A 27,709-nucleotide genomic window follows, 5' to 3' on the forward strand; every position below is an offset into this window, starting at 1 on the left:
TTGCATGTATACAACATTTCCTCCAAGGGCGACTGCTTTAATCGAGCGGCACGATCAACCTCATCTTCCCTCTAACCTCGGTTCACCCCCCGTACATTAAACTACAACCCAGTGTATGTATTACCGAAAGATTTAATCCTGGGTATCTGCCTGTCTGCATCTCACACTCACCAACCATCTAGACCAAGTCAACTCGGAACAAAGGTGTCTACAATGAACAACACCGACTTCAAATCCATCATCTACGCCACTTCACCCGACGGCAAGGTGGCGTACATTACTCTCAATCGCCCCAAACACTTCAACGCAATTGACCAGAATATACCAACGGAACTGAGAGCTGCAGTCCGCTTGGCCAACTTCGATCCAAATGTTCATTGCATTGTCATCAAGGGCAACGGGCCAGGGTTCTGTGGAGGCTACGATTTGAGTACATACGCCGAGCGTGCCCAGCGCGGTCAAACCGAAGGCAGTCAGGATCTCAGCAAAGGTTACGACCCGTTCCAGGACTACCTCTTCATGGGCGAAGCCACAGACTGCTACTCGGAGCTATTTCGTAGCCACAAACCCACCATCGCCCAAGTCCACGGAGCAGCTGTCGCAGGTGGAAGCGACATCGCGCTCTGTTGCGACCTAGTCATCATGGCAGACGACGCCAGAATCGGATACCCGCCCAGCCGAGTATGGGGATGCCCTACAACAGCCATGTGGGCGCATCGGATTGGCGCGGAAAAGGCAAAGAGGATGCTATTCACAGGTGATCTTATCGACGGAAAGGAAGCCGCGGCCATGGGTCTTGTTTTGAAGTCTGTCCCAGAGGCTCAGCTGGAGGAAACGGTGGGGTTGTTGGTGGACAGGATCAAGACTGTGCCCATCAATCAACTCTGGATGCACAAGCAGGTTATTAATAGTGGTATTGAGGGTGCGGTACGATCGAGTCAGCGTCTGGCAACTATTTTTGATGGCATCACGCGGAATTCGCCTGAGGGGATTGCGTTTCAGAGCACGGCTATGCAGTCTGGTTTTAAGGCTGCTGTGAAGCAGAGAGATGAGGCTGGAAATAGCGACTCTTACCGGGAAAGATGGAAGAATAAGCTGTAAACAAGTTAGCGCCTCACTATAACTTCAATAAAGGCCATGTCGACGTCAGTTCGTATTAGATATCTAATCTCATGTCACGACGTGGGCAACATAGCAACATAGTCGAACTCCGGTAATCCCACGATGTACAAGAGAATGTGCCTGAGAAGGGAACGCAGGTCACCGCGCCAAATTGCAACTGCAATTCAGTCCCATGATTCCTTAGTAGGTATGCTGGAATTCGTCACGGGGCAAGAGGTGTATTTCGCCGATCTACTGCATAGCCAGGAGTATTGTGACAGTATTGACCTACATCACTATTGCTCCTATACTCGCAGAAATCATGCCTGCAGGTCTCAGTACACACTTTTCATATCATCTTTATCGAAGACGAAACCACTGCCGAACATAATACGTTCTATGATACACTGAGTGCGTTCAAGCGAAGTGGCGTTAAGTTTCGCAATTCCAACTACGGCAATGCTACTGATATCACGGGCGTGTATTCATTGATAATGGCATTGAAAACAACTCCTATGAGGTTTAATGACGGCAAGCACTATCCGGCGCGAAGTCTCGATTCGTCTATGATGCGTTTATATTTGATCTGCCTCCATGGCCGTCGAGCCAGGGTCAAGCGCACGGTGTTATGGCTCATCGACTGGAGTCGACTGTAGTACTCGTTTCATTGACCGGAACGCTCATCAAGGGTAAGACAGTTCCATGTTTGAAGATAAACCTGAACTATCACATGCCATTTGAACTGGTTCCGGCCATGCATTACACAGCAGCTACGGCAGTGCCAAACCTGAGTACAACCAAACCACGACGAGTTGACCAAACATCAACGCCCAAGTCACGGGCAAATCCCGACCAACACCACTGTCCTTGTCTTTTCCTGTAGAAGCCGAACCGGGAGGTGCAGTAGCCGTCGCAGCAATCTTGTTAGCACTGCTAGCCTTTGCCAGAGCATCCTTGCATGAGCTATCGTTATCAGGCGACTGTATCTCGGCCGCACCTTTAAAATCGCATGCACTTGCCGCGCTCTTTTGGTTCTTATAGTACTCATCTAGGACGTGAGCAAGCTTGGCCCTGTCGTCACACATACTGTAAGCACCGTACACGCCTGTTTTGGTGTTCCCGTTGATGCCAGCGCATGCCGCCTTGTCATTTTGACAGATGAATCCAAATATCGCGCCGTACTTTTCCAGTGAAAGGTCTTTCTTTGGCACACAGCTTCGGGACTTTATCATGCAATCGCACAGGCTTTGATCAGGCATTGGAGGGAGCGACTTGTTAGCTTCCCAGTTGGAGGATAGCGCGGGACACTCGCCCATCTTGTTAGATGAGGAGTATTCATCCTTTTTAACTCCCTTGGGGTCAGACTTGGCCACTTGTTCTTTTAAGGCTTTGAAGTTCTTCATTCTGGTGGCCTCGCCATCTTTGATTTCAACAAGACCTGAGTGATGGGGTTAGTATACCATCCACAGTGAAGACTTTGGTGTCGCCTAGGGGGAATACCAAAATCATTCTTTTCCTGAAAGTACATGTAGACAATGCCGCCGCTGAACACACTGGACATGGGTTCGGAGTAAAGAGCGGGCGTCTCCTGGAAAATGCGAGCCTCAGCGCCGCCTGGGTCATTGCAGCCATACTCGGCAAAGAATACGGGCACGGAGTAGTTCTTGAAGTAGGCGGCGTGCTTGGCATAGTCGGATCGCTCTAGATTACTCTCAAGGCACCATGAGTAGATATTGTAGCCCCAAAAGTCAATAGAGTCTTCTGGCTTATCGCAGTTAAAGTAGCTGGAAATTTCGTTGCGAAAATCCTTGTCATCGTTGGCGGCATACCCGACACCAACCCACCGCTTGATATTCTTGTTCTCCTTGATGAACTTTTTGGTGTCGCGGACTGCGGCCTTAACGTAAGCAGAAGCACCTGTGTTATTCCTCGCATTGCTGACTTCATTGCCAGCAAAGAACCCAATCACGTTTTGGTACTGCGAGAGCTCATTGATGACCTTTTGGTATCGCGTAAAGAGTTCTGTGTTCCATTGGGCGTTGTCACGGTTGATCGAGAGAGAAGGCTCGCTGAGGTCGGAAATAACATATATTCCGGCGTCCTGAAGCAACTTCATACAGGCGGAATGGTTCGCAGTTGGGTCAATTGCATAGACGCGAATTGTGTTTGCGCGCAGTTCTTTTAGAAGCGGGATATCTCGCTCGCACGACTTTTTATCTGCCAACGGATCGACGTACTTTGCACCGGCCTTGGCATTAGCTCCTGATGCGTCTTGCTGGTAAGCTACACCTTTCATAAAGAATTGAGTGCCATTCTCGAAGAAGAACTTGGAGCCCTGAGATGCGACGTTGAGTCAGAACAAAACCAGAAACTCGGGCAGTGTATAAGATCAAACCTTGACTTGAATTGGTGGCAAGTCAGCCGCGACACTCCCACTGAATGCAACCAAAGACCACAAGAGAAGTTTAAACGCCATATTCTGGCGCACTACCCTTTTGCCCTGTCGAATCACAGGAGTTGGGGGTTCAATTCCCCGTCTGAAGATGGGTGTTGTCTGTTCCCACCAAAAAAGAAAGCAGGAGAAGGACCAACACAAATTGCTAGAATTGGAGCAACGTTTGAGAAGCGAGTGACGAGAAACTTCAACGACTCTTCGAAATGAATGTTAAGAGACCGAAATTAAAGACTCTGGGACTGAAGAGCGAGCATTGCAACACGGAGACAAAAAAACCAATAGCTTTGCAGAAGCACGGGGTGAGAGGGTGTCCTGTGCTATATCCTAGGTTAAAAGGCACTAGATTCTTCGTTCTTGCTGCTTAATTGCATAGAATCACATGGATTGGATCCGGCCGTCGAACGATTTAAACGATGCGTCAGACAAGACAACGGGGCGAGCGCTGGGCGCATGTTGACGTGTGCCCTCGTTGGCTCATGACTTCGGAGCGAACCTTTTTGGTATCGTGGACTCCAAGTTCTCTGGTGCATATGCTCATTTCATCCTGCTGCAGATGCATATGCAATCTATGCAACCAGTTGTGGACCTTGTTGGTTGGTTGTTGGTTCAGTCTTTGAGACCACAATCATTCCATTACATTGGCAAAGCTCAAGGTCAATGGTTACAGTTACATAAGTACGCTTGACAAGGCAGAAATTGATTCAAATGAAGCACATACTCGTGTAGTTTCTCGTCGGCTTGTTCCCGGGCGTGGGGCTTTCGAGCTCCGATCCGGTGGCGGCCGAAAGAGCCGGATAGCCGAATGAGCACTCGCCGAAAGGGACATGGATTCCGCAAACTTAGTACTTGACCCTGGTATTTTCTGGGGTCGTCCCGCTTTCATGGCTGGCACTGGCAGGAAACCGGACTTATCACTAATCGCTAGTAGACATGGAAGAAAGGTGCGTAACTCGTTAGTGGAACTGGGGGGTTTCTTCAATCTTACTCCTTGGTAGAGCGTCTGTCTGGTGCAATACGTTATGCGGACTTTGTCGTTGCCACAACAAAGATAACGACAGAGGCTCAGTTAGTCTCTGTCCTAACCTAAGGGGGAAGTGGCCGAGTCACAATGGCTTAAGACACCACGAACATTTATTTCCCCAAAGAACTTCGTTGACGTGCCGCGAACTGGCCCTAGCACATACGGGGTGCATCAAATTAACTGTGGGTAACTAGGCATAGTAGTTTTCAGTCGCCAAAGAGGTCACGCTTAAAAGGATATGTTTGTTGGACAGCACGGTAGTAGTCAAGGCGGAAGTAGCTTGGTATTTTCGACAGAAGGAGACCAGACAGGAAATTCGACAACTCACAATACACATACACCCAATATCCTAAAACTACATATACCTCCTCATTACGTGATATCAGCTGACTTCTGTGGAAGCCAGGGAGACACCCACTGGAATCAAGCTGTAGCAACAATATTGAGTTTCAGACAGAGCTTATATTCCAACTAAGCCAGGCAACGGCAACAGCAACCAGGGAGCAAAACTCGTATTAAACCAGTTCCAGCTCGCCATGTACGGCACAACACTCCCGTACCTCGTCACAGACGATGATCGCGAGAAATTTCGCATCGGTGGCAAGGCTTTGACGCCAGAAAAGATTCAAGAAGTCTTTGAATTGGTCCGCGCTGACGACCACGACTTTTTCATTGAGGCATTTACTCTCACACAGGCGATAGACCCAACCACGGGGGACTCGCTACTGCATGTAGCCGTCCGGGCAGGGTCCATGGACGGCGTGGTCAAGCTGATGGAAAGGTTCGACCGCGCAAGGAGACCCAGACCCCCGCGGCCGTTCTATACCTGGGCGTACCATGCCTTCATTGCCCATCAGAACTATAATGGCGATACTGTCTTCCATGTTGCTGCGCGTAACGGCAACCTCTTACTCATGAAAATGATATACCGCTACATAGATCCCCACTGGTCAGCAGTCTGCCCGGAAGATGACTCGGATGCCCCTGAGGAAGATGTGTATCCCATCACTGTCGACGAAGAGTACTCTACGCCTCGTCTGATGCTGCTTCTTACCAAGAACCGTGCCGGTCGTGATATTATCGCCGAGGCTCGTCTTGTAGGAAACGATGGGTTGGCTGACTGGTTGGATGCCATTGTAGATAGGCTGGACCCTAAGCGCGATAGACGCACCGAGGAGGGTATCGCAGAAATGACGGCTAAAGTGAGGCAATGGTTCTGGTATGACATGATGAGCGAAAGACAACAAAAGCAGTTGAAGTCAAATGAGTGAGAAGTAGGTCTAGCTTTATTGTATTCCCATTTTTGCGTCACAGTGTGTCAAAGACAAAGGCTAGCCAGAACTATCATCCCCTCAAGTCATGTAATGTTGATCGCCGCATCATGTGCACCGTGACGCTGCTTAGGGACATCTTTAGACTACACCGTTCTTTGAAGTTTCTGATTATCCTCCTGAATCTATGAGGACAAGCCTTTGCTACCGTAATTCGTCATCTGCTCTCTGTTCTTCTGCGATCCATGCCACCCGCATAAGATATTCCGCTCATTACTCTACACTATAAGCCATTCTCTTCAGTCGCTATCTAAAGCGCTACTTAACCCTGCGTTGCGTACCTGGAGAGGAACTCAATCTTGTTACCCTCTGCAACTTGTCCGCAGTTAATCGTCATACTATACCTAGTATTTCTAGCTCTCTTAAGAGCTGTTGCTTAAAGTTGAAGGTTTCTTTTAGAGTAGAATGATTTTATCAAGAGAACAGCGGAATCAATGCTCCACCATGTAGGAGTGTTCCGGTTAATGACACATGTGCTGCAGTTGTTGCTGCACTTGACGGGCTGGTACACAGCTCACTTGACATTGGTTCAACGGGCAAGGAGGCAAATCAGGCAATTACATCGTTTGGTTTGAAGAAAGTGGATGAATATGGAGAGAGTGACAATGCGGACTTTCCAGACTTTGATAATGATGCGCAGCCCGTGGTTGGGATACCATGTGGTTCACCAGCTCAAGAGGTCATATCGAAAGTTTGCCACCAGGGGATGAATTAGCAATAGAATTATTCCTCGCTCATATTTTAGGATCATTTTTTCTCATTTAAAAGTTGGTATCTAGTAGATACCGCATGGCCGAGGCAACTTGATATGAGAATATCTTCTTGCTGTGGGGTAACCTTCTGAGGGCGTTATGATCAAAATATAACAACAACAATGCTGGCGGCAAGTAAATATAGTACATCATTTCCACTTCGCGCTACACCAGGTTAAACAAAACTAGTTGCGATGAAACAACTTCGAGAAAATTCCAAACCGCCTACCTCCAACACCACCTTTACCTGCCCTCATGTTGGCCTTCTTCCCGTTGTTACCCATTCTGTTTCGGTTCTTCTGCCAAGCCATCTCCTTTACTCTGTACGCAGTATCGATATCATCAAACCACCGCCTCAACTCAATACCAGCATCCAGCTCCCTTGCTCGGCAAGTATGTTTCGCGTTTTCCAGGTATTCATTCATTCCGTGTGTCTTGTTGTGGATAACGACTGACATGTTTGTCTCTCCACCGTCTTCGTAGGCACTCTCGACAGCCTGACTGAACCCAGGGTTAATGACGTCGGTAATGACGCCGGCGTAGAGATTGGAGACGGCGTTAATCTGAGCACATAGCCTGCGCATGACACGTAGCTGGTCAAGAAAGGTCTTGTGCTGCAGCATGTTCATCGCCGGGTGCTCGTCGTCACTCTCTGCATGCAGGAGGTCATGTTGCAAGTCTTGAACATTGTCTTTGGTGTCCTGGTGCTCTTGGACGAGCTGCTTGATAGTTGCATTGAGATGGGCGAATTGGGCCACAAGGTTGAGGATGTCATTGCAGAGTCCCTGAAGGAGACAGCAAACTGTAATGATGACGTTGGCCATGCTTTTCTGAAAAGATATCTTTTAGTAAAACTTTGTCATATCCTGGGAGAATCGTCCGTCGCACGTCCGTCGTACGTACCAATTTCTCCTCCTCAGTTTGCTTTCCTTCGATCACGCCTTGAGCCTTGGCCATTTGCAATTCCAACTCCTGAGAGAGCTGCTGCTTGCGCTCTAAGTCTTGTTCGAGAGTAGAAAGCTTTTGTCTCGAGGAACTAACCAAGACTGCGGACCCTGCCACCGCCAAAACGGCACCTAGCACGCCAGTGGTGGCAGCTCCTAGTGTGACACCAGTGATGGCATCTATGACACAACTCAGTCAAAGTGGTCTCTGCTAGACAGTTCACACAAAGCACCGTCACTTACGGGCACTGTACTCCTCAAGTTTAGCTTCTCGAGCCTCATAAACCTCGAGGACCTCCTGGTAACGCTGTATAGCACCCTTGACTTGACTTGCTTTCTGTATCATAGAAATTTCCTGATACTTGAGGTCACTGTTGAGGGCCGTCATCTCTTTGTCTACTTTGTCGATTTCAGTTCCGGTGGCCCCTACCAAAGTCAGCATGTGAAGATGAGCCGTTCCTAGAGTTGGTGTCCGTACTCTGAGTCTCAATGACAGCACATTCCACGTTCTGCAGCGTCCGCCACCAGTCTTTAAAAATCTGGGCAGTGTGCTTCCCGTTCCTGTCGCATTCATCAATTGTCTTATTGATTTGTTCCAGAGCACGATCAGTTGGTCTTTTTCCGTGCTTCTTCCCCAGCGCTTCTTCAAGTCGGTCAAACTGTCCGTTGATTGATGAGTCAGGACCCGAACTGTCAATTCTTTGGATACTTGAAAGGAACTTACGTAGCCATTCTTTCGAATCATGGATTTTGTCCCGTTGCCGATGTCAAGAAGGTCGCTATATGCATCCATGAATGCATTTTGGCCTTCATCGGCGACACGGACCAGATTGTTTGCGAGATCTGCACTTCTATTCAATGCATTAGAGCAAGCATAGTTGAAACATAGTCGAGATAGGGGATTCTCATGATACCTGACTGCCTTTGAAGTCAATCTGATGCGAGCAACGTCCCTGGTAGAAGCAATGGCCATGCACCAGCCAAGTCTCTGGATAAGGCGAGGAGCCTCCTCAAGCCAGGGAGCAAGACTGGTATTCTGTGCTGGGACGACAGCCACAGAGTCGCTAAATTCAACGGCCGAACCCATGGCATATGCCTTTGAGGAGAAAAAGTGTCGAGAGAGAGATACATGAAAAGGAAGCCGAGGTTTCCAAAGTATCGTCCAACATTACTCAGACCAACAAAGACCTGGCGAGAACGCACGCTGCTTGCCAAAGCGCTGAAAGTGCCCATGGAACTGCCGTTACGGTAAGTGAAAACATGGTATCTGCCTTACATGATCCCTATTTGCTAACTCTGAATGACTTTCGACGTCGGTGGTGAGTTTCATAGGTGCTGCTGGTCTCGGCGTCTTTTCCATATTCTGTCCCCCGGTTGCATTCGCGGCAGTTGGTGCTGCTGCGTTTGGCACTGGAACTGCTATTCAAGGCTCGTAGGTTGAGTCTCTTCCAAAAGTCATCCCGTTTTTATCGTCCCTATACCAGCCCAACAAGCGCAATCCCGATAGAAACTTAAAAGACAGCATTGCGGAACTCCAGACGGCGCAGAGAACTCTATCAGACAAACTTTCGAACCTCACGACGGAAATTGAGTCCCTACAGACTCCGAGGAAAATGCGAATTTGGCTCAGGCCAGGCAGTCACGACTGGGTGAGCCATGTATTGATGAGCCCCCTCAAAAAAGGTTGCGCGGCCACCGTGCGATGCAACATCCTATGACTAACATTTGCAATCTAATTTTTCGAAATACTAATTTGGACCAACAATACACAGGCTACCGGGGGAGAAGGGGGGGCGGGGAGGAATATGGCAATTTAAATGCCAGCCCCTTTCCCTTTGTACCCTTGCGTTTTGCTACTATCCTCTTCTAAGTATTATTAGTTACTGCCCGTTTGTCTTGTGTGACTCTATCCTCATTAAAGCAATAATTCTAACGAACTAATCTTACGACAGTTGCAGACTGCGCGAAATTCCACAGCTGGAAAGCTAACAAACACCTTAAGAGAAATAAATAGAGGGGCTTAAACAAACATGATAATAAAGTTAAGGAGAAGCAAGATTAGTGTAACGGGTTAAGCCTGATAGTGGCTTGGCCCGCACTCTCGCCTTCGTCTCTGATCTTATCACTAGTAACTCCCAGAAACAAGCTAGATTAGCAGAAGCAAGCTTGCAGGCTAATAAGAGCTTGTAGAGCTTCTTTATTTATTCTTGCTCTTCTTTCCTCTCCTTCTTAGTTTTGGATACTTATTTTAGTCGCCTAGCTAGTTTTTAACATACTCACGTAGACCATTACAATAAGTGAGGAAAGATTCGACTTACAGGTAGAGGAGGAGTTGTACAACTTCCGTCTGCTTTAAACTAAAAGTTGTATAATAAAGACTACTATTAAACATATTGAGGAAGAAATCTAGCAATAATAAAAGTGGCACTAAAACCATCCATCTACTCTCTGACACAGACAGCATACTGCATCTAAAGCTAGATACAATCTAACCTCACGGCAGTGTTCATTCGGTGGAACTCATCTAAGCTAATACCTCCCGCATTGGTCATACTATAACAACCGTGTCCATTAACAACTATGTGCTATTTCTTGCTGTTTTTGGATACTCTAGGCTAAGTAGGAGCTAGCTGTAACGAGCACGATGCACAGAATAGATAAAGAGCTAAGTAAGAGCAATACAGGCGTTGTATGCAAACAGAGCCACCATCGGGTTCAGCCCGTTACAAACCCAACTCGATCTAATATTAGCTAGCCCACATAACAACTGAAAGCCCTTGTTGACAAGGGGACTGAGGGTACAGCCAATGGACCAGAGACACTTGAGCCACGCAGCAACCATAGCCCCCGCCTGCCACCCCTCTGTTCAACCACGTCACGCCGCATAAGCGAGCCGTGCATGATTGGTGAAGAGTCTTTGGTGCCACTTTCCAGAGACAGCCTGAGAACGATATCAGGCGGCAGTTGCTCACTCAACTGCATGTAAGCGCCTGAGAACTAACATACTACACAATGTTTGCGTCTGCCTAATGTCGCGCAATGACTTGTCGAGCGCGTGGTAAGTCACGTCACAGTTCCCAGAGCTGCTTGCGTCCACCTCGCCCCCCATCTCACGACACCACGTAACACGCTGTTTTCGCCTCTTATAACTTTTGAACGACAAGTGGGAATATTTTAGATTTTGTCCAATAAGACAGCAAGCCTCCGTGGGAACCGAAGCTTGGTTTATTGATCTACACGTTGGGAGTAAGTGTGACTTGCAAGCTCGGCTCGGTCCGTGCCTAGTCTGAAACCAATTTATACCCCGCAAAAAATCAGAATCCCGAATAATTAACATTGAAGTGGGAAGTGGTAACGAGTATGTGCTTGCTTAGGAGCAGTGGCAACCTTCCAATCTTGCGAGTCACCGGTCCTGCTTGTGTGTCGGTGCATTCTGTTGTTCTAATGCTGTATTGGCGACAATTCTTCTAACGGGATACTTAGGTCAAGTTGAGACTTGATTTTGGCCTCCGCCAAATCTCTTCGACTCTGGCCCATTTCACGAGGTACGACTGGTCCACCCCAACAGCATGGTCCAACAAAATACCGTTATCGCCATCATCATCGTTCTCTACGTAGCGCTTGGCGTCTTGTTTGGCATCTGCCTGTATCGGCTACGATGTATAGTCGGACCCAGTAGCGATGTCGAGAAGCGAAGCAGCAGCCGGTCCTCGAGTTCCAGCGGGGGGTTCAACACCACCCTAGGAGGAGTTGACGGCGAAGGACACATCAGTCCTGGCAGGCGTTTCCATTCAGAGTTCAACAATCCTCCGCCGTTGGGCCAGGAACGCGGGTCAATCAGAGGTGGCCGACGTATAGGAAACCGATGGAGAGTCAGCAACGCGGTTAATTCTAGCGCTCGCGATACTGGTTCTAATCCAGCTAACAACCAGGATGGAGGATATAACGTTGCAGACGGGCTGGGTGGTACTGCAAGGGGCTTCAATGGAATTAGCGGTGAGGGCAATGTGCGGTCATCAAGGGGATTTGGCGGGAGAGACCGAGGATCAGGTTCGAGCTCGCCCGGGGGGTTCAATGCTGGTAAAAACTAAGGCGCCTTCTCCATAAGAGAAAGTAACCAAATCTTCGGCCGGTACGCGCTACGTATGCCTGTCTGTGCACAATATATGTCTGAAGCTGACCGCTTTTGTCTCTCGCCACGACAACCGACCTGGCACGAGGCATCGAAGAAACATGAAACATCACGTTCTAAGTAACCCACGCGCCAACTCGTTCCATCCACCGCACTAAGTGGCAACGTCCTTCCTCCTCTTAGCGAAATTGAACATGGTTCGCTGGAAACCGCTTTGGAACTGTAAGGCCTTTACTGTAAACCCCATGGAACGACAAGCTTGCCGCGCGCAAAGTCATCTCAATAGCAAATTCCGCATTATAAAATTCCTCCCCCTTTATCAATATAGTCGGAATGCTAAGGCCACGAAAGTCCAGCTTGAACTTGGCAATCTCCCAAACAGCTATAGGACAATACTGTAAGCTAGGAATTGACACATCACTGTATTGACTGACGTACTTGGATCGTCTTTGTACTCGGGCGGAGTCAATTTTTCGCACGTATATATGCGGACTGTCGGATTGCACACCTCGTGCGCCGGAACGTTAGATCTCACCTTCGCCACTTTGAAAAATTCAAATGATACCGGCCGCCCGTCGGGGATGCTGTCGCCCTTTCTTTCTGTTAGCAAGGACCTAAGTGGTTAAAGCAAACGCAACTTCCACGACTGCAAGCGCTTGAGGGCGCATCGTGTACCTTTTTTGCGAACCATTGGATCTTCTCAATCTTGGCCCCGTCGTCCCGATCTAGCCTGCTTCCAAAATTAGTCAGAGTCACATAGAGGAGGATGGGAGCAGACGCTCTTTCTACTGTTCTCGTCCTTGCCTTCTTGAAAGTCGTAGTAGGCAGTCGTACCGTAGTGCCTACCAGCGATCCGAGACACCACTTTAGTGCCAGCGGGAGATGCGTTGAAGCCACCATCGTCTTCAATTTTGTGGGTTCTGCCAAGTCCGGCCAGTCCAGCCATTAATGCACCACGTGCAATGGCCGTGTCGCTGTCGCTGGTCAATAAGGGGTTTTCAAAAACTGAAGTCAATATTGCCATAAAACCTGCCTGTTCTCAATTTCGCGGATCCGTATTTTATTTTGGACGACGGACTCGATTTCTGTAAGTCTCTTCTGAAGATATCGATTCTTCCCGAACCCACCAGCGAGTAAGACCTCCTTTACTCGCCCGTCGGTGTTGGCAATTTGGTCGCGAACAAGACCCTGAATCTTGGTAATGACTACGTCGAACACCTTCTCCCGCAGCTCCTTGGTTGTCAAAGTTAGAAAATTCTTTTCGACTCCGTGAGGCTTACTTGGCTTCAGGCCCCCGATCCTAATGATGTGAGGGTCTTCGTTGTCGCCAGTGAAGCCAGGTTTAATTCTTTCTTCAAAAGCCTTGGAGGCGTCGATCATATACATTTTATGCCAACCGTCGTAGTCTTTGAACTTGTCTCTAAGATATTCCTCAAAAATCCTGTTCAAAAAACTGCTTCCACAGAGTCCCCCTGATCCCGTCGCCGCCCCGGCGAGCTGGCAGTGGAATGGGTTCATTGACAAGGACGTAATGGTGTACGAAGCGAGGTCGACAGTACTGTGCGCATCACAGTCAGCCGTGTTCTAGTTTATTTTCTAGTTAAATACCTCAGCGCTTTCCTTAGATAAACTTACCCTCCACCGGCATCGCAAATAACGTAAGTGTCCTTGACCTTCGCTGAGAGCATCGTCTGGATAGCGTATATGCAAGCAGCTTCAGGTTCCGAGATGATCTGAAGTTGGGTACCTTCTCCCATGCCAGACCTCTCGGCGCACCGCCGTGTCTTCTCCTGCTCGGCATGATCCCAAAGAGCTGGAACTGTAATAATGTAGTCCCTGGGACACCGTGCCACGTCTTCGTCAAAATTCTTAATGAAGAAGTGGTCGACGGCTCCCTTGATACCTTGGAGATAATTGACAACCAAGCCCTCGCACACTTCACCTTTGACTGGAGGTTGGGCAGTTTGACTCTTATACTTACTCATAAACTCTGACTCGCGGGAACGACGCTCTTCGAAATCGTTGCAAAGACCCAGTTTGAACCACTCGTGGACCTTTTCGCCGTAGTCAATGTACTTCTGGACCCGAAGTCCCCAGTGATATGCCCCAGTGGTACCACGGTTGTCGTATCGCAGAATTCTAAAGAGGGAACGGCGAAGTGGTTATTACGACGAATCGGTCTCCAGCAAGCTAGCAGCCATGTACCTACGTCGGGACCTTATCTTGTGTCACTCCTCCATCTCCCCAACTGGTCAACAGCTTTTGCACAGACGGCTAAAATAGTTGAGGGGTTATGTAAGTCTCTGGTGCATGTAGAGATACGGGAGTCAGGGCAGTCGGGAAATGTGACAGCGTACATTGTGAGTATTGGCATACGCAACGGCAGAGAAGGTGGTTCCTAAGATCCCAGTCTGTCAGCAGTGCTTGATATGGAACCATGAACTCAGCATTGATAAATACCAAAATCAACAGCCACCACGATCCGCATACGATTCTGATATACCCCTCCACCTTCACCGCTGCGAGATGCTGAAGCTTGACTTCTATCCATGACGGAGCTTTTTTCTCGCCTCAAAGACTACTCAAAGTTTTGTTTCTGTATTCACCCTGTGCGTCGTTTTCTCATGGCAAGGCCAAACATGTGAGGCTAGAGCGGAAGAGGGACGAGGAGGTGGCAACCAGCTCCGAGACGAAGGTACTGTGAGGGGCTTGACCTTTATGCAATACTTATGCCATCTCAGAGAGGAGTTTGAGCGGATGAAGTGCTCAGCCGCTTGGGGTAAAGGAATAAGGCAACCAACCAGGGATCGGTCTCCGTTGGCCGCCTGATGATGAGATGAGAATGCGGCGGCTGCAGAACCAACTTTGTACTTACACTATAGCATCGGATTAAGTAGATATAGAGCAAGTGTAGTAGGACTGTCGCCGTGGCATCAAAACAAGATTATTGAAACTGGTATCCGCAGCTTTTAGATCAAAGCTTCATCAATAAGTTACCAATCTCCCAGTAATGATTTTGGAGGCGGGTTGGTCCGGGTGCGGCCCCTAAATGCGTGCATGCCCCACTCCTCAGAGTCAAATCAAATTCGATGTCTGGTCAACCTCTCGTCAACGCTCCGCCCTTGGCGAGTTCCATTTGCGCCTGACCGCTTCAAATGCGTGGTTCAATGTTAACTTCGGGCATGAGGTGAATCTGTCGATTCAAACGCTACTTTTTCCTACTGTTTTAATCCCTTTTTTTCTATTATTTCACTAGATTGAGGCAGATCTCTCTTGGTTTGCTTGCACGCTGGCCACCAACCCCCTCCCCGTTAGTCGCTGCCGGTGTTCAGGTTCTTCTCCGAGAGCAAGCCGCAACAACTCACCGTCTATCGGTCGATCAAATCCAAACTACTTAGGCGACAAAGGCTGATAAGATGTGTTCGAAAACTGATTCCGCTATGAGAGAATCCGAAGGCTGGCAGAGTCAAAACATCAGCGAGGTTGCAAGACTTCGGAACGAGAACGCAGAGCTACAGAGCAGACTGGATCGTTCCCTCGCGAGTTTAATGAAGCTCCAGGGAGGTGCTGAGCATATCACAGGTGGAGACATTAAGAAGCGATTCGAGAAACTCTACAGCGCCATCCAGGATTGGGTCGCGGAAATAGAACTGGACCTTCTGCGACACTCTCGGAACTTCCGAGATGCGTTCCACGAGATAGTTTTGTCTGAAAATCACCACAAATTGCTCTTGGATCTAGGTATTAGAGAAAGAGACAAGGCTAAATCCGTACATTCAACGTGGGACCGCAACAGCAGAGATTTTGCGAAGATCAATTGGCTGGGTCAGCTTGACACAAGCATCAATGTTGTTCTCTCTCGCCTGATCTGGTGTCGCTTATACAGTGATATATTTAAGGTTAACTACCCTCTTGGACTGCACAATTCTGTTACGAAGGGCTTAGACTATGTGATAGAGGCCATAGAAGGCGACAGTGATGGAAAACCGACCCAAGGTTTGTGTCTTGTTAACCGAGCTGACATAGTCCCGCAAAGACCCAGGCTTACTGAGAACGCGAACAGAATCCATCCTCCGAGCGAATAAGTGGAGATCCGAAGCAATGGTAGCGCTAGTATCAACCAAGATGGTCAAAGCAGACAAGGCGTCACAAATGCAAAACGTTCGGAGAAGGTTGCTGGAGGAACTTTCACAGAAGCCAATTTCTCTCGACTCTGAAATCCTTGAGAGACACTTTCCAGCTCTGGAGGCTAGCGTGCTCGTCCCGGCTGCTGAGCTCCAACAATTTATCGCCTGCTCGCCAATCGAATACGACATCACAGAATCTGATGACTTTCGGCTCCAGATTAGCACAGAAGAAGGCCGACTTCAAGGCTGTGCTCTCAAGGATATTGTCAAATGGAGAGACACAGACCCTTCGCAGGCGTTTAGCGGCGTCTTCTGTAGCCTATTCCCCGGCATAGATCAGGTGGGTATGGAAGAAAAAGACTACCTGCCGCTGGTCAAGCCAATCCTCCTCGTCTTTGACACGGAAGCAAGCCACCAGATTCACGAACTCGCCCAAACCCAGGATTTAAAGCAATCTAAGACCCAGAGGAGTCCAACCAGAGGTGATAAAAGCCTGCAGCCAACCTCTCCAGCGATTTCTTCTCGAATTTCAACGACCAAGCATTTGCAAAATCCGCAGCACGCCTCTCAGCCTGGGAAGCGTGAAGACACACGCTCAGACGCCAGCAGTTCCGGTAGCCGTTGGAACAAGTTTGCCTCCAATTTTAAACCTAATAAGATGTCTGAGGAGAGTCCGAATCAAAATAGAAGAAGTCAATTTAATCACCACGGATCCGGGGACAAGAGTTCTAAGAAACTCCCGCCTAGAGAGCAAAACGAGAAAGCAAAACGACTCAGGCGCACCAAAACAGCGCCAGCTACTACCAACCCGACTCATAAGTCGGGTTCAAGCTCCCCGACATCCTTTACAAGCCCTAGCATATCAAGGGAGCCTTCTGCCCACCCGCAATCACAGAAGATTCCAGCACAGAGCTGCAAAAATGCAGTAGGTGTTGATGTTCCGCCTATAGACACTTCGGTGAGTAGGTCTAGTATAGGGCACCGGGCACATTTTACGCGGAGCCATAGCGAAGATGCGTGCGCGGATGATTTAATGGAAGTACAATCGAGATTACAAATGAAAGGCGACAACCGAGAAGAGTTTATCACAGTGGAACCGGATGGGGCTCCGATCCAACATTTTGGTGTGGCCATGTCAAATGTAGTCAGGACTAGCGGCATGGATCCAAATGTATTAGAACAGTTCAGGCTCGAGTAGTGCTTTAATAACTGAATACCTGATGATGCGATAGAAAATGCTACACGGGTTGACTTCTGTTGTAGCGGCCCAAGCGAGTATATTATTAACTGGCTAGGCGACCATAAATAATTACCTAAAGCTAAGAAGAAAAGGAAAAGGAGAGTAAGAAAGGAGGAGCTCTACAGGCTCTGAGAGGCTTATAAGCTTACTTCTGCTAATCTCGCTTGTTGCTCGGGATTACTAGTAACAAGGTCAGAGATAAAGACGAGAGTGCAAGCCAAGCCGCTACTCGTGCCCCGCCCCACCTTTTTAGGCTCTCGGATTCCTCGCACCACCAAAGGTAGTGCTCATCACTAAGGCGGCCACATCAGTAAGGCGGCCACTTATTAATTGTTAACGCGAATAACCGCGAAAATAGCTGTAAATAGCGTCCAAGCAAGAAAAGGCAAAGTAGAAATCCGTGTCAATAAGGCTATTAATTATATTAATAAGAATCCAGGTGCAAAAATTGCAACAGTGGCGCGGGTATTTAACGTATCACGCAGCTGGCTATAATGCTAGATAGAGGGAATTCCACCACAAAAAGGCTACCCTTCCCCCAATTTAAAGCTTAGCAGGCTAGAGGAAGCTATAGTATATAACTATATTAATTGCCTTAATAATATTAACTTTACAGTTTAACCTAAACTTATTACAGATGCTATAAATTATATCCTAAAAGAGAGAGCCCCAGCAAGCTTAACAGACCCCCTGGATGTTATTGGGAAGCTCTAGACTATACGCTTTATCTAACAGCATTAATATCAAAAGGTCTTACAAAAGAAGCTTAATTCTAATTGCTAGGCATCTAAGGATATCACCTAAGTCTCTTAATATTACGCAAAGCTAAGAGAGACCATCATAGAATACAGGATTCTTAATAAAGATATATAGAATATAGATAAAACCAGCTACCAGATAGGAATTAGAAGAGACTAATTTGTGGTTACAAAGAGGAAAAGGGCCTATCTCTTCTTAATGCCCGAAAATTGGGAAGCTACAACTAGAATTAAAGCCATCTCTACAGGCAGCAAGTTTATCCCTGCGTTTATAATCCTTTCCAGCTAACAGCATATAGATTAGTAGTATTACGTAAAGAAGCTTAAAGATAATATAAAAATTGCATTATCCTCTTCTAGATACACTAATAACCAGATATCTCTTAGTTAGCTGCATTATTTTAATAAGCATGCAAAGGCAATTGGCAAATATTGCCTTTTAATCCTTAACGGTTACAGCTCACATCACACAATTAAATTTATTAAATTCTACAACTAACACAATATAATTCCCTTTGCAATGCCCCCTAATCTTACACATATTCTTTAGCCCTTAGATGTGGTGGTATTTTAACCGTTAAAGCACTATCATGCAAAGGCACTTAACGTAATAGTCCGTGATAGCCTTACTAATATCACAAAGATTAAATTCCTATCTTGCATTTAGTCTGTACAAAAGCAAGCTTTTAAACGCTCTACTATTATATTTACCTTTTACAAAACCGGAATTTTGCCCTTTAATTCTTAGCTAATTCTTAAGATGCTATCTTAAAGAGCCCCAATTTAAATGCTCTCTCTAGAGCCCTCTAGGCCTAATTTATTAGACTTTAAGACGCTAATAATACTGCGGCAGATTAATAAGGTTGCTAATAAGGTAGCATTTATGCTATAATAGGATAAATCTCTTAATTCTAACTTTAGCTATAATGTCTCTTAATTTATCTGTGGCTTCCTAACAGCCGCAATAGAGCTTATCTAGATAAAGAAGAACCTAGGGAAGACTAAAGCAGCTTAATTACTATCACAATAACGTAGAGCTATAAAGAATAAGATACTTAAGACTAGCAGCATTATTTCTATATCTAACGCTCGCAAGATAGTTATATAAAAGGAAGAAGATAAGCTCTAGCGCGCAGAACAGCTTATTAAGGCAGCAGAGAAGAAACGCCATAACTTCGCAAAATAGGTATTTTTTAAAGCCGCAAAAAAGGCACATCTTTAGCGTCACACATCTATATTAGAATTCCTAGTAATTTACGACGAAAGGGGGTTACGTAGTGTGCAAAGGGGATAATTAAGCTATTCTATCGCAAAAGTGGCCGCCTTACTAATGTGGCCGCCTTAGTGATAAGCACCACCTTTGGTGGTGCGAGGAATCCGAGAGCCTAAAAAGGTGGGGCGGGGCACGAGTATTAGCTTGGCCTATTACACATAACGTGGGTGCATAACGAGTCGCACAACATAACGAGTTGCACACTCTATACGCCAAATGGAATTATTATCCTTTAATAATCTATTTCTTACCTAATAATTATAGAAACTTTAGATTAAGAATAATAGATAATCTTAGCTTACTAGGCTATATAGTAAAACTTAAAACTAAGCATCTAAGAAGCTATAAAGATCTATATAGTTCTCTCTAGTATATTTAGGAATTATATTAAGAGAATAACTATATAATATAATATTATGCCTAACTTATAAAAACTTATAAATCTAGAGAAATCTATAATTTTAGAATATATTTTTAACCTAGATTTATAATTATTTTCTTTCTAGCTTAATAGTATATAAGATATAGCTAATTAACTACTTACTAATTATAATATGCCTTTTATAGAATTATAATAGGCTTTAAACTTTATTAAGCGCTATAAAGAGCTAACTATATATTTTATATATAGATATAACTATAAGAGAGCCTTATATAAAGATCTAAAAATAATTTAGCTCTAGTTTAATCTTATATATAATATAGTTATAAAATATAGCATTCTAGAGGAGGATTTCTATAACTTTAATAAGACTAGCTTTATAATAGGTATAATCTTAACTACTATAGGTATTATAAGCTTAGATAAATATACTAAGCTAATCTTAGCTTAGCTAGGTAATAGAGAATAGGTTTTAGTAATCTAATCTATTAATTCTTAAGGTAAGGCTATCCTGCTATTTATTATTATAGTAGGATAATATTACCTCTTAAACTAGTATAAAGATAGTATACTGCTAAAGAACTAGGTTATTTCTATAACTTATAATAGCTAGACTATAAATAAGAAAGGCATTAAATAGATTTAGTACTTTAAAAAATATACTAAGCTAAGAACCTAAGGTATATATTATCTTCTAATTATAAATAGGTATAAAAGCTACTACTTAATAGAATTTAAGCTATTTTATAAGAAATATAAAATTATTATGCTTTATATGCTCTCTTATTTATCTTATATCCTTTAGCTACTAGATATTAGCTATTTTAGGCTATTAAAGAAGGCTTATAGCAAAGAAATTAAAGGCTTAATAAGAGTAGGAATTATATATATTATAAAGGCAAATTTTCTATCTATATTTTTTACTATATTTAAATCTATAATAATAGAATAAAATATCTAGGGTACTTTTAGAGGTATAAAACTTATTCTATTTAACCTAAAAAGTATCTTATTATAGCTAGATATAAGGTTATAAATACTATTACTAGTTTAAGAGGCTATTAAGCTACTTGTTAGAAGCTATCCCAAAGAGGGGCTAACTATGAGTAGCAGACACTATACTACTACCCTACTCCTAGTATAAAAGAAAGGGGAGAAGAGATCTTTAGGGTTTTAAGAAAGGTTAGAGATTAAGACTATTACTATTCTAACTACTAGATATCTGCTATTTTGCTATAAATACAAGATTACTCCCCTTATCCCTTACTCTGCTTATTTAAATAGCCTTCCTAATACTACTATAGCTATAGGTTTCTAAGACTCTAAATAATCTAACTAAGATAACTTTATAGACTAATTATATTAAAAAATAAATAAGTTACTACTAAGAAAGCTCTCTAATATTAATTTTAACTGCTATAGATTAGATAATAAAGGGAATATATAAAATAATATATAAGATAGCTCTCTTAAAAGCTAAGGTTAAGTAACTTTAAGTAGTAAATATACTACTAAGTAAGTAGTATAAAGCTAGAAAAATATATTTACGCTAAGAAGGTAGTATAATTATTACTAAGAGATAAGCTCTATAGGATTAGAAAGATATAAAAGAGTAGATATAGCAAGAAAATTACTAAATAATAGGTTAGAAGCCCTATAATAAGATAAAGGGTTAGCAATATAGTATATATAGTAAGACTAGTTATAATATATATATATATTAGACTAATATAGAAATATCTAATAAAGAGAATAATAGTAAAAATTAAATTAATTTTATATATTGTGGTTATTCTTTTATAAAATATCTATAAGAAGGTACTATTTAGTGCGTAACTTATTATGTTGCGTGACTTATTATGCACCCACGTTATATTGTTAAAGATAAGTTTCTATTAATAACTTTAACTAGTTGGTTAGTAGTAGTTAATTAACTTACTAACACATACCTAGCGCAAATTTTCAAGTTCGCAGTGGCATGAAGTATACATGTAAGGTGGGCATAAAGGACGGAAAAGGTTACTAGTTATGAGGCCCAAAGATTGCAGCAAATTAGAGAACGGTTTCGCACACCTTGTTTCCTGTGCGGATGCCTGGCTCATCCAAGGTCGTGCGACATCGCGCGGTTCGCTGCAGTGGGAATGCAACATTCGCAAGTTCCTCGGGGTCCCTCCGTGATCAGCTTCCCACTCTTGAGCTCCAAAAATCTCAGCACAGCCTTCTCAGCGAGGGTGTGAGGTTTTTGGAATTGGAATGTCTCGGCATCAGACAAGGCTCCATCAACCTATCTGCCAGCTTGCTCAAGGATCGAGACGTTCTTGCCAGCGCTCGAGCTAAGATCGACGGGGTTGCTTCAAACCTACGGAGTGTTGAATATGTCAGAATACGACGACAAATTACGGGTACCTTGCGAGATATTATGCAGGACCTCGGTGCAGCCAGTAGCAGTGGCGTTGGAGATAAGAAAGTGTTGGCGCGGGCAGTAGTGATTGTTCGACAGATTGAGATGAACACGCCGAAATGCTCTCGATATTAGACAAGACATGCTGAGTGCAACCAGTTTAGAAGGGTAGCTTATATGTAGTCATCAAGGGAAATTACCGCCAAGTGCTTTGACCGGCGGGGGGACTCTCCGTTGATGCAGAGAGATGGTCTCGGTTATATCCGTTGATATCCATTAATGGTAGATTTTTATAGTCTGGTTGACCACAGCTGATGAGAGTGGTTCTGTAGACTGCTCGACAGTAGCATATACTAGTATGACATTCAGGAGGAGTATCTGCAATTCTTACCTTTGGAATAGTTTCTGCATCACTTTTGGCCGCACAAGTTTGATTGGGGTCACCGCAGCGTATAATTGACGGAGGTGGCTCTCGTGCCGAACTTGTCAATGTGGGATTCTGTTAACGGAATATAACCTGTACTATCTCTCTCAATCAGCGGAGCGTTCCCTTTTGCTGGAGTGACCTAGCGGTTATTTTCTTTGATAGATTCTGAGCGATGCTTCTACGCGAAAATTGCCCAATCTTCTTATTGCTGGAGTCGCAAAACCCAATAAGCCCAATGCATTTCAAACCATTGCCCGCATTCTTTCAGCGTCCTAATGACGGAATGGTTGACGACTATCCAAGTCCTTGCCAATATTGGTTCCAATGACGGACGGACACGGACAAGGGCGCGGACAAGGGTACGGACAAGGGTACGGACTACATCGAGAACAAAGATGATTAGAGTCGATACTTGAATACGAGGCTATGCGCCTGAAGGGCAGTGGCTGACGACCACCTCTCACCATGCATGCCACATACAACAGGGTTCCACGTTCTACCCACGGAGAGTTTCCTTATGCATTTATACAGAGCATAGTAGCAGTGTGCCTTGTCCGCGTGTATCAAGTTGCTCCGCCACAACTCCATGACCCCATACTCAGTAGCTTGTCATGAATTTCCAAATTGGGACAGATTTAGGATTTTTTTTGGAAGGCTGCCCCGCAGACATAAACTTGAGAAGGGCAGAGACATGGGGCTCGATCTGGCCACCGGATGGGTTGACGCGTGGCCAAGACAAGGGAGTGAGGTCATTCATACCGGTCCTGGCTGGGATTTTCTGGTGACAGAATGGACTTTTTGCTATCATAATGACATTTTATGAGGGACTTTGTGGTTATACGAGATTTGTATTCAGTCTAGGATATTATTGTAGAACGTTACACTGTTGGTTGGCCGTAGAATGTAGATAGCTGACTCACACGTATTCACGCGATGAGTACGACTTGAACACCAAAAATGACAGGTCCTCTCAGTTGTATACTCTTGAGCTATCAGATTCATAAGGACGACCACGACTTACTCTCAGGCCTTGGCGGTAATGCTCACGAATCGACATTTATTTGTGAGCACCAGGATCAGCGAGTTCCATTTTGGTTTCAGACAATTTGCATAAGGTCCGCAGCAATGCGGCTCTATGCAGTATCGGCCTCAATCTACGAGAATTAAGCAAGATTACCGCATATGGAAGCATATATGACAGCAGTAAACCCTCGAAGATGCCTGAACTGTCTGCCAAACAATTACCTGTGGCTTCCATCGACAGAGTATGACGCCAAGATGCTGCCTCGGAACAGCTTCAAAAGCCGATTGATTCTGCTGCTGCTCTTTTTAATATCCCTTGTTTACCTATCAGTCTCCCTAATCTGCAATTTCGAAACCGGTGAGACACTTTTAGAACGCCACTTTGTCCTTATCAAGGACACACAAGAAACAAACAATATACCCTCTACGATTTATACTGAAAGAATACCACGGGTAATTCATCAGATATACAAAAATGACACTATACCTGAGAAGTGGTCCGCAGCCTACCAGTCATGCATGGACCAAAATCCTCCCGGAAACTGGACACACATACTGTGGACAGACGACAAAGCACGAAACTTTATAACAAACTTTTACTCTTGGTTTCTGCCCGTATATGACAGCTACCCTTACGATGTGCAGCGTTTCGACGCGCTTCGGTACTTGCTACTGTACCATTTCGGCGGCATCTATCTTGACATGGACGTGGGCTGCAAAAAAGACCTCTCAGCGCTGTTACGACATCACGCATTTTTCGGCAAAACGAGTCCATATGGCGTGAGTAACGACGTCATGGGCTCAGAGAAGGGGTACGAGCTCTTTCGTCTGCTCGTCCTGTCACTCGAAGCGGAGAATCACTATCGTGGGACCAAGTATCCAACAGTCATGATGTCGACAGGACCAATGTTTGTGACGCGGGTACTCGTGAAATTTCTGCGGAAGAAGAGCCGCGAAACATTCGAAAAAGTGCCGTCTGGTGGGGAGGACTCTCCGGTAGCCATTCTTCCACCCGAGCTATACGGAATGTCACCCGTGTCGTATTTTGAGCATTACCCCGGCTCGTCGTGGCATGGGTGGGACGTTTGGGTCTTGGGGCAAATCAGCAGCCGTCCGGGTTTATTTGTTTTCAGCGTTTTTGTTACTTTTGCCGGGGTTTTGTATTTTTTGAAAGGGAGGCGGACAAGGGGTTAAATATTGGTTTTGCCTGCCTTGAGTGAATCTCGTGGCTGATTGTAGCGACCTTGCTGATATACCCAATTTGATCCTTGTTGTAACTCATCATATCACTTACTGAGGACCTGAGGGACGTGAGGTGTCTCTAACAAATGGTAATTCACTCTATAAACAGACTTATGAAGACATGGACATCTCTCTAGTCCTTAGAAGCTGCTTTGTAGGAGTTTGCCAGCGGCATGCCTATGCTACCCAGAGATCATCTCCCTACTCGGCAAGTGATTCAACATCCAAATCTGTAAATTTGTCTTGCAGTAGTTGTTGACAAGTCTCTTTCATTTTGCCCACGTACTCATCATCCGTCACGGTTGCAGTTGCTGCCCACTTAGCACCGTCGAGGAGGGCAACATCCTGGGCGAGATCAGCCAAGGTCGCAAAGTCACCCCTCCAGCAGCGAAGGGTCAATATATCTAACCGGGAGTCGGACAACTCCGGAAACACCATATTTCGGAAGAGGCATACAGCTTCCGGGCCTTTATCCTCGTATGGTTCGACACCACGCGTCAAGTTGTATAAGATGGAACCAAAGGCAAACTGCTCACTCTTTGCTCCGTACAGTCCAAACCCTCCACATAGGTTTCCGGCTTCTTTGCCAAGCAGCCGTGCCCACGGCGGTGCTAGGCCCGGATTCCTAGTGCCCATCTTAGCGGCGCTGTCAAAGTCGGCCAGCTTCAGGTGGTCATCGTTGTCGAGAAGGAGATTTGTTGGGCGAAGATCTCCCTGGACCAGTCCAAGGGATTCTAGCCAAGCGAGAGCTCCAGCCAGTTCCACAGCCCACTGCTCGATTTTCGAGGTCGGCTCCAAACGCAGGACTTCAAGACATATGCGTTGCTTGAAGTCTCGACGCTGGTTGCGCATAAGACGAGCATCTAGGCTTTCGGCCATCATCTGCATGAAGTTTATACCAGGCAGTCGTAGAAAACTCAGAACGAAACATGGAGGAGGGTTGCTCCGCTCGATGAGGTCGTATGTTTCGTTTTCGACCTGGAATTCGTCTAGACGGCCTCGCACACAGTATTTGAGAGCAATGCCAGGAGCAGCTTCGTAAACCCACCCAGTGGCGCCTCCAGAGACAAATTTGCATTTGCATATCGATGCCGGAGTCTTCTCAATCAACATGTCTTGATGGCGATTAAAGTGATAATTTAATAAGCTGTGCAGGATGTCGTGGAGAGGAGTGAGCAATTCAGGTCAGGGTTCGCCAACTTGCATGCTCCGAGCCAACGGTTGTATTTATGAGCCCAGATGACTAACCAACTGATGTTTATGGGTGGACCCTGTAGGCTAGCTGTCAAGAGTAAAACTATCAAATGGGAGCACGGTCTTTGGACCGTGCTTTAGATGGTCTTATGTCTTATAAGGATTCAAACTTGCAAGCTTACGGAATACGAAAATTACGTTGTACATTATCACTTTGGGCATATCCCTTGGAACTACATCGTGCAACAGATGCTCTATATTTCTACCAAATGAACCTTGACTCCCTAAAGAAAGCATCGGCACCTATCCCAATTAGGGATTGCCTGAACCATGCCTGTCCATTCAATGTTTCGATACCAGACCCTGAACGGGTATTGCTCGGGGTGTAGTCAATTTTTGCTCAGGGTGTGCAATGTTCCACTAACTTCCCTTCCAGGCAACTATCTGGTCGGGTAGTTAGTGGGACGTTGCGCACTCCAAGCAAAAATTGACTACACCCCGAGCAACACCCCCACCCCCCCCTCTCCCCCGCTCTGAACCGCCCGAAGCCTCTGCACCTGTGCCAGCACAGTGCAAGATCCATCCACCCCCCCCCCCCCCCCTCTTCATGTGACTGATATCAAGATATGTGAGCACATGAGTTTACTCCATACTGTGAATCCTCACAATGAACCTGGTTTAAGTCTCCTACGTCGCCGATTCGACCTCCTGCCACCACCCATCGCGGAACTCCCACGCGCCCGACTCTTTGCAATCATCGCATGGCGTGCGTATCGTGCTTATGCCCAAGCGGGCTTTGGTTTTCACCTCTCCACAGTCTTTGCAGTCCGCATACTCCCTAATGACCGACGGCTCATCGATTTCATGACGGCACATGTATTTTCGAAAATGAATTAATTCGATGCACATCTTGTCAACTACCTATACTTCAGCGGGATAAGATCGTCGAAACATTGAGAGATTAACAAACCTTGTAGGTGAGAGAAGAGAATATAGGTGAAGTGATATCCGAACTGGAAAAACGAAATTCTTAACGATTGCAGGTTGTATGAGCAAACATTGAACATCTCAGAGCCATCGTGCCTTTTATAGACGTCGTCAACTGCACGATCTCATGGATTGAGGTGATGAACGTGAAGCGAAAGCAGTACGCGGCTTCGCACCTACGTTGACCCTGCTATGCACATACCCAGCCTGATGTTTCCCGACTGGAGCCTTGCTACCACCAACATTGAACTTCAATGTTGTATGAAACTTACCCAAGCTACAGCTACACAAACGTCAAAGATGCATTGACAGGTCCATGTCAGTCCTAGCGCCAACATTGAATGGGGTAGTAGCTTCGGGGTCGAAAGGGGCTGACATCCAAGAACTTGAAATGTTTAAGCGTCAGCAACACTTGTTTTCACTACACGTATGAATCGAACAAGACCATTATTTTTAACAAGATACTTATTTTAGCATCGCAGTTGTTTTTAGAGCATCGGCTTTTGAGACCCTAGCTTTGTACAACCTTACAACCAGGAGATGGCCCTTTTGCTCAGACCAAGCAAGCAAATGTTCAAACATTTGTCTTCCACATTGGCTTTCTTACACGGCCCGTGGTTTTCAGTCACATTGTTTTTAATATGTTTAAAGAAGAAAAAGAGGTGATGATATAGGAAGTGAGTGAGAAAGTGATGGACTTGTTTTGTTTTCTGGCTCCGTAGACATCTAACCCTTCTTGAGGTTCATACTGCGGTATCTAGTCATCGGCCGCCAAGTCTACAATTTCGGAGCGAGCGAGCTTCGTCCCGCAGCTGTGTCTTTATTCAGCTACTGCTAATTGTGTTGAAAATTCTTTCGTGTTGTGGCACTCTGGGCAAGTTTTCGGAGATACGCCATAGTGGAGCATACGTTGTTTTCC

The 27,709-nt window shown here is 45.7% G+C and overlaps 12 protein-coding genes across 12 annotated transcripts; 7 read left to right on the plus strand and 5 right to left on the minus strand.

Annotated features, from left to right (window-relative positions):
- Positions 1 to 213: 213 nt before the first annotated feature.
- Positions 214 to 1,101, plus strand: VFPPC_07419 (carnitinyl-CoA dehydratase; the record flags this gene model as incomplete). The annotated part of the gene is made up of 1 exon (XM_018286279.1): positions 214 to 1,101. One exon carries the CDS (start codon positions 214 to 216, stop codon positions 1,099 to 1,101), a length of 888 nt encoding a protein of 295 aa, XP_018139559.1.
- Positions 1,102 to 1,871: 770 nt separating this feature from the next.
- VFPPC_07420 (1,3-beta-glucanosyltransferase gel4) lies at positions 1,872 to 3,577 on the minus strand (the record flags this gene model as incomplete). The annotated part of the gene is made up of 3 exons (XM_018286280.1): positions 1,872 to 2,539; positions 2,602 to 3,436; positions 3,497 to 3,577. 3 exons carry the CDS (start codon positions 3,575 to 3,577, stop codon positions 1,872 to 1,874), a joined length of 1,584 nt encoding a protein of 527 aa, XP_018139558.1.
- A 392-nt stretch (positions 3,578 to 3,969) lies between these two features.
- VFPPC_16567 (hypothetical protein) lies at positions 3,970 to 4,173 on the plus strand (the record flags this gene model as incomplete). The annotated part of the gene is made up of 1 exon (XM_018294320.1): positions 3,970 to 4,173. The coding sequence occupies one exon, from the start codon at positions 3,970 to 3,972 to the stop codon at positions 4,171 to 4,173; it is 204 nt and encodes a 67-aa protein (XP_018139557.1).
- Positions 4,174 to 5,113: 940 nt separating this feature from the next.
- Positions 5,114 to 5,848, plus strand: VFPPC_07421 (ankyrin repeat-containing domain-containing protein; the record flags this gene model as incomplete). The annotated part of the gene is made up of 1 exon (XM_018286281.1): positions 5,114 to 5,848. One exon carries the CDS (start codon positions 5,114 to 5,116, stop codon positions 5,846 to 5,848), a length of 735 nt encoding a protein of 244 aa, XP_018139556.1.
- A 915-nt stretch (positions 5,849 to 6,763) lies between these two features.
- VFPPC_07422 (hypothetical protein) lies at positions 6,764 to 8,691 on the minus strand (the record flags this gene model as incomplete). Its single annotated transcript, XM_022428555.1, has 6 exons — positions 6,764 to 6,825; positions 6,890 to 7,490; positions 7,564 to 7,784; positions 7,848 to 8,030; positions 8,083 to 8,263; positions 8,329 to 8,691. 6 exons carry the CDS (start codon positions 8,689 to 8,691, stop codon positions 6,764 to 6,766), a joined length of 1,611 nt encoding a protein of 536 aa, XP_022284157.1.
- Positions 8,692 to 11,173: 2,482 nt separating this feature from the next.
- Positions 11,174 to 11,695, plus strand: VFPPC_14232 (hypothetical protein; the record flags this gene model as incomplete). The annotated part of the gene is made up of 1 exon (XM_018292001.1): positions 11,174 to 11,695. One exon carries the CDS (start codon positions 11,174 to 11,176, stop codon positions 11,693 to 11,695), a length of 522 nt encoding a protein of 173 aa, XP_018139554.1.
- Positions 11,696 to 11,915: 220 nt separating this feature from the next.
- VFPPC_14233 (Hsp70 family chaperone) lies at positions 11,916 to 14,287 on the minus strand (the record flags this gene model as incomplete). Its single annotated transcript, XM_022428906.1, has 9 exons — positions 11,916 to 12,118; positions 12,175 to 12,328; positions 12,412 to 12,461; positions 12,526 to 12,716; positions 12,815 to 13,294; positions 13,372 to 13,875; positions 13,946 to 14,010; positions 14,094 to 14,134; positions 14,197 to 14,287. 9 exons carry the CDS (start codon positions 14,285 to 14,287, stop codon positions 11,916 to 11,918), a joined length of 1,779 nt encoding a protein of 592 aa, XP_022284156.1.
- Positions 14,288 to 15,176: 889 nt separating this feature from the next.
- VFPPC_16566 (hypothetical protein) lies at positions 15,177 to 17,061 on the plus strand (the record flags this gene model as incomplete). The annotated part of the gene is made up of 2 exons (XM_018294319.1): positions 15,177 to 15,732; positions 15,800 to 17,061. 2 exons carry the CDS (start codon positions 15,177 to 15,179, stop codon positions 17,059 to 17,061), a joined length of 1,818 nt encoding a protein of 605 aa, XP_018139552.1.
- Positions 17,062 to 21,605: 4,544 nt separating this feature from the next.
- On the plus strand, positions 21,606 to 22,052 carry VFPPC_07424 (hypothetical protein; the record flags this gene model as incomplete). The annotated part of the gene is made up of 1 exon (XM_018286283.1): positions 21,606 to 22,052. One exon carries the CDS (start codon positions 21,606 to 21,608, stop codon positions 22,050 to 22,052), a length of 447 nt encoding a protein of 148 aa, XP_018139551.1.
- Positions 22,053 to 23,622: 1,570 nt separating this feature from the next.
- VFPPC_16565 (mannosyl phosphorylinositol ceramide synthase SUR1) lies at positions 23,623 to 24,561 on the plus strand (the record flags this gene model as incomplete). Its single annotated transcript, XM_018294318.1, has 1 exon — positions 23,623 to 24,561. The coding sequence occupies one exon, from the start codon at positions 23,623 to 23,625 to the stop codon at positions 24,559 to 24,561; it is 939 nt and encodes a 312-aa protein (XP_018139550.1).
- A 249-nt stretch (positions 24,562 to 24,810) lies between these two features.
- VFPPC_07425 (kinase domain-containing protein) lies at positions 24,811 to 25,722 on the minus strand (the record flags this gene model as incomplete). Its single annotated transcript, XM_018286284.1, has 1 exon — positions 24,811 to 25,722. One exon carries the CDS (start codon positions 25,720 to 25,722, stop codon positions 24,811 to 24,813), a length of 912 nt encoding a protein of 303 aa, XP_018139549.1.
- A 768-nt stretch (positions 25,723 to 26,490) lies between these two features.
- On the minus strand, positions 26,491 to 26,679 carry VFPPC_16564 (hypothetical protein; the record flags this gene model as incomplete). The annotated part of the gene is made up of 1 exon (XM_022429029.1): positions 26,491 to 26,679. One exon carries the CDS (start codon positions 26,677 to 26,679, stop codon positions 26,491 to 26,493), a length of 189 nt encoding a protein of 62 aa, XP_022284155.1.
- Positions 26,680 to 27,709: the final 1,030 nt, after the last annotated feature.

This window comes from Pochonia chlamydosporia, chromosome 7 (genome assembly GCF_001653235.2).
Source record: "Pochonia chlamydosporia 170 chromosome 7, whole genome shotgun sequence".
Taxonomy (NCBI): domain Eukaryota; kingdom Fungi; phylum Ascomycota; class Sordariomycetes; order Hypocreales; family Clavicipitaceae; genus Pochonia; species Pochonia chlamydosporia.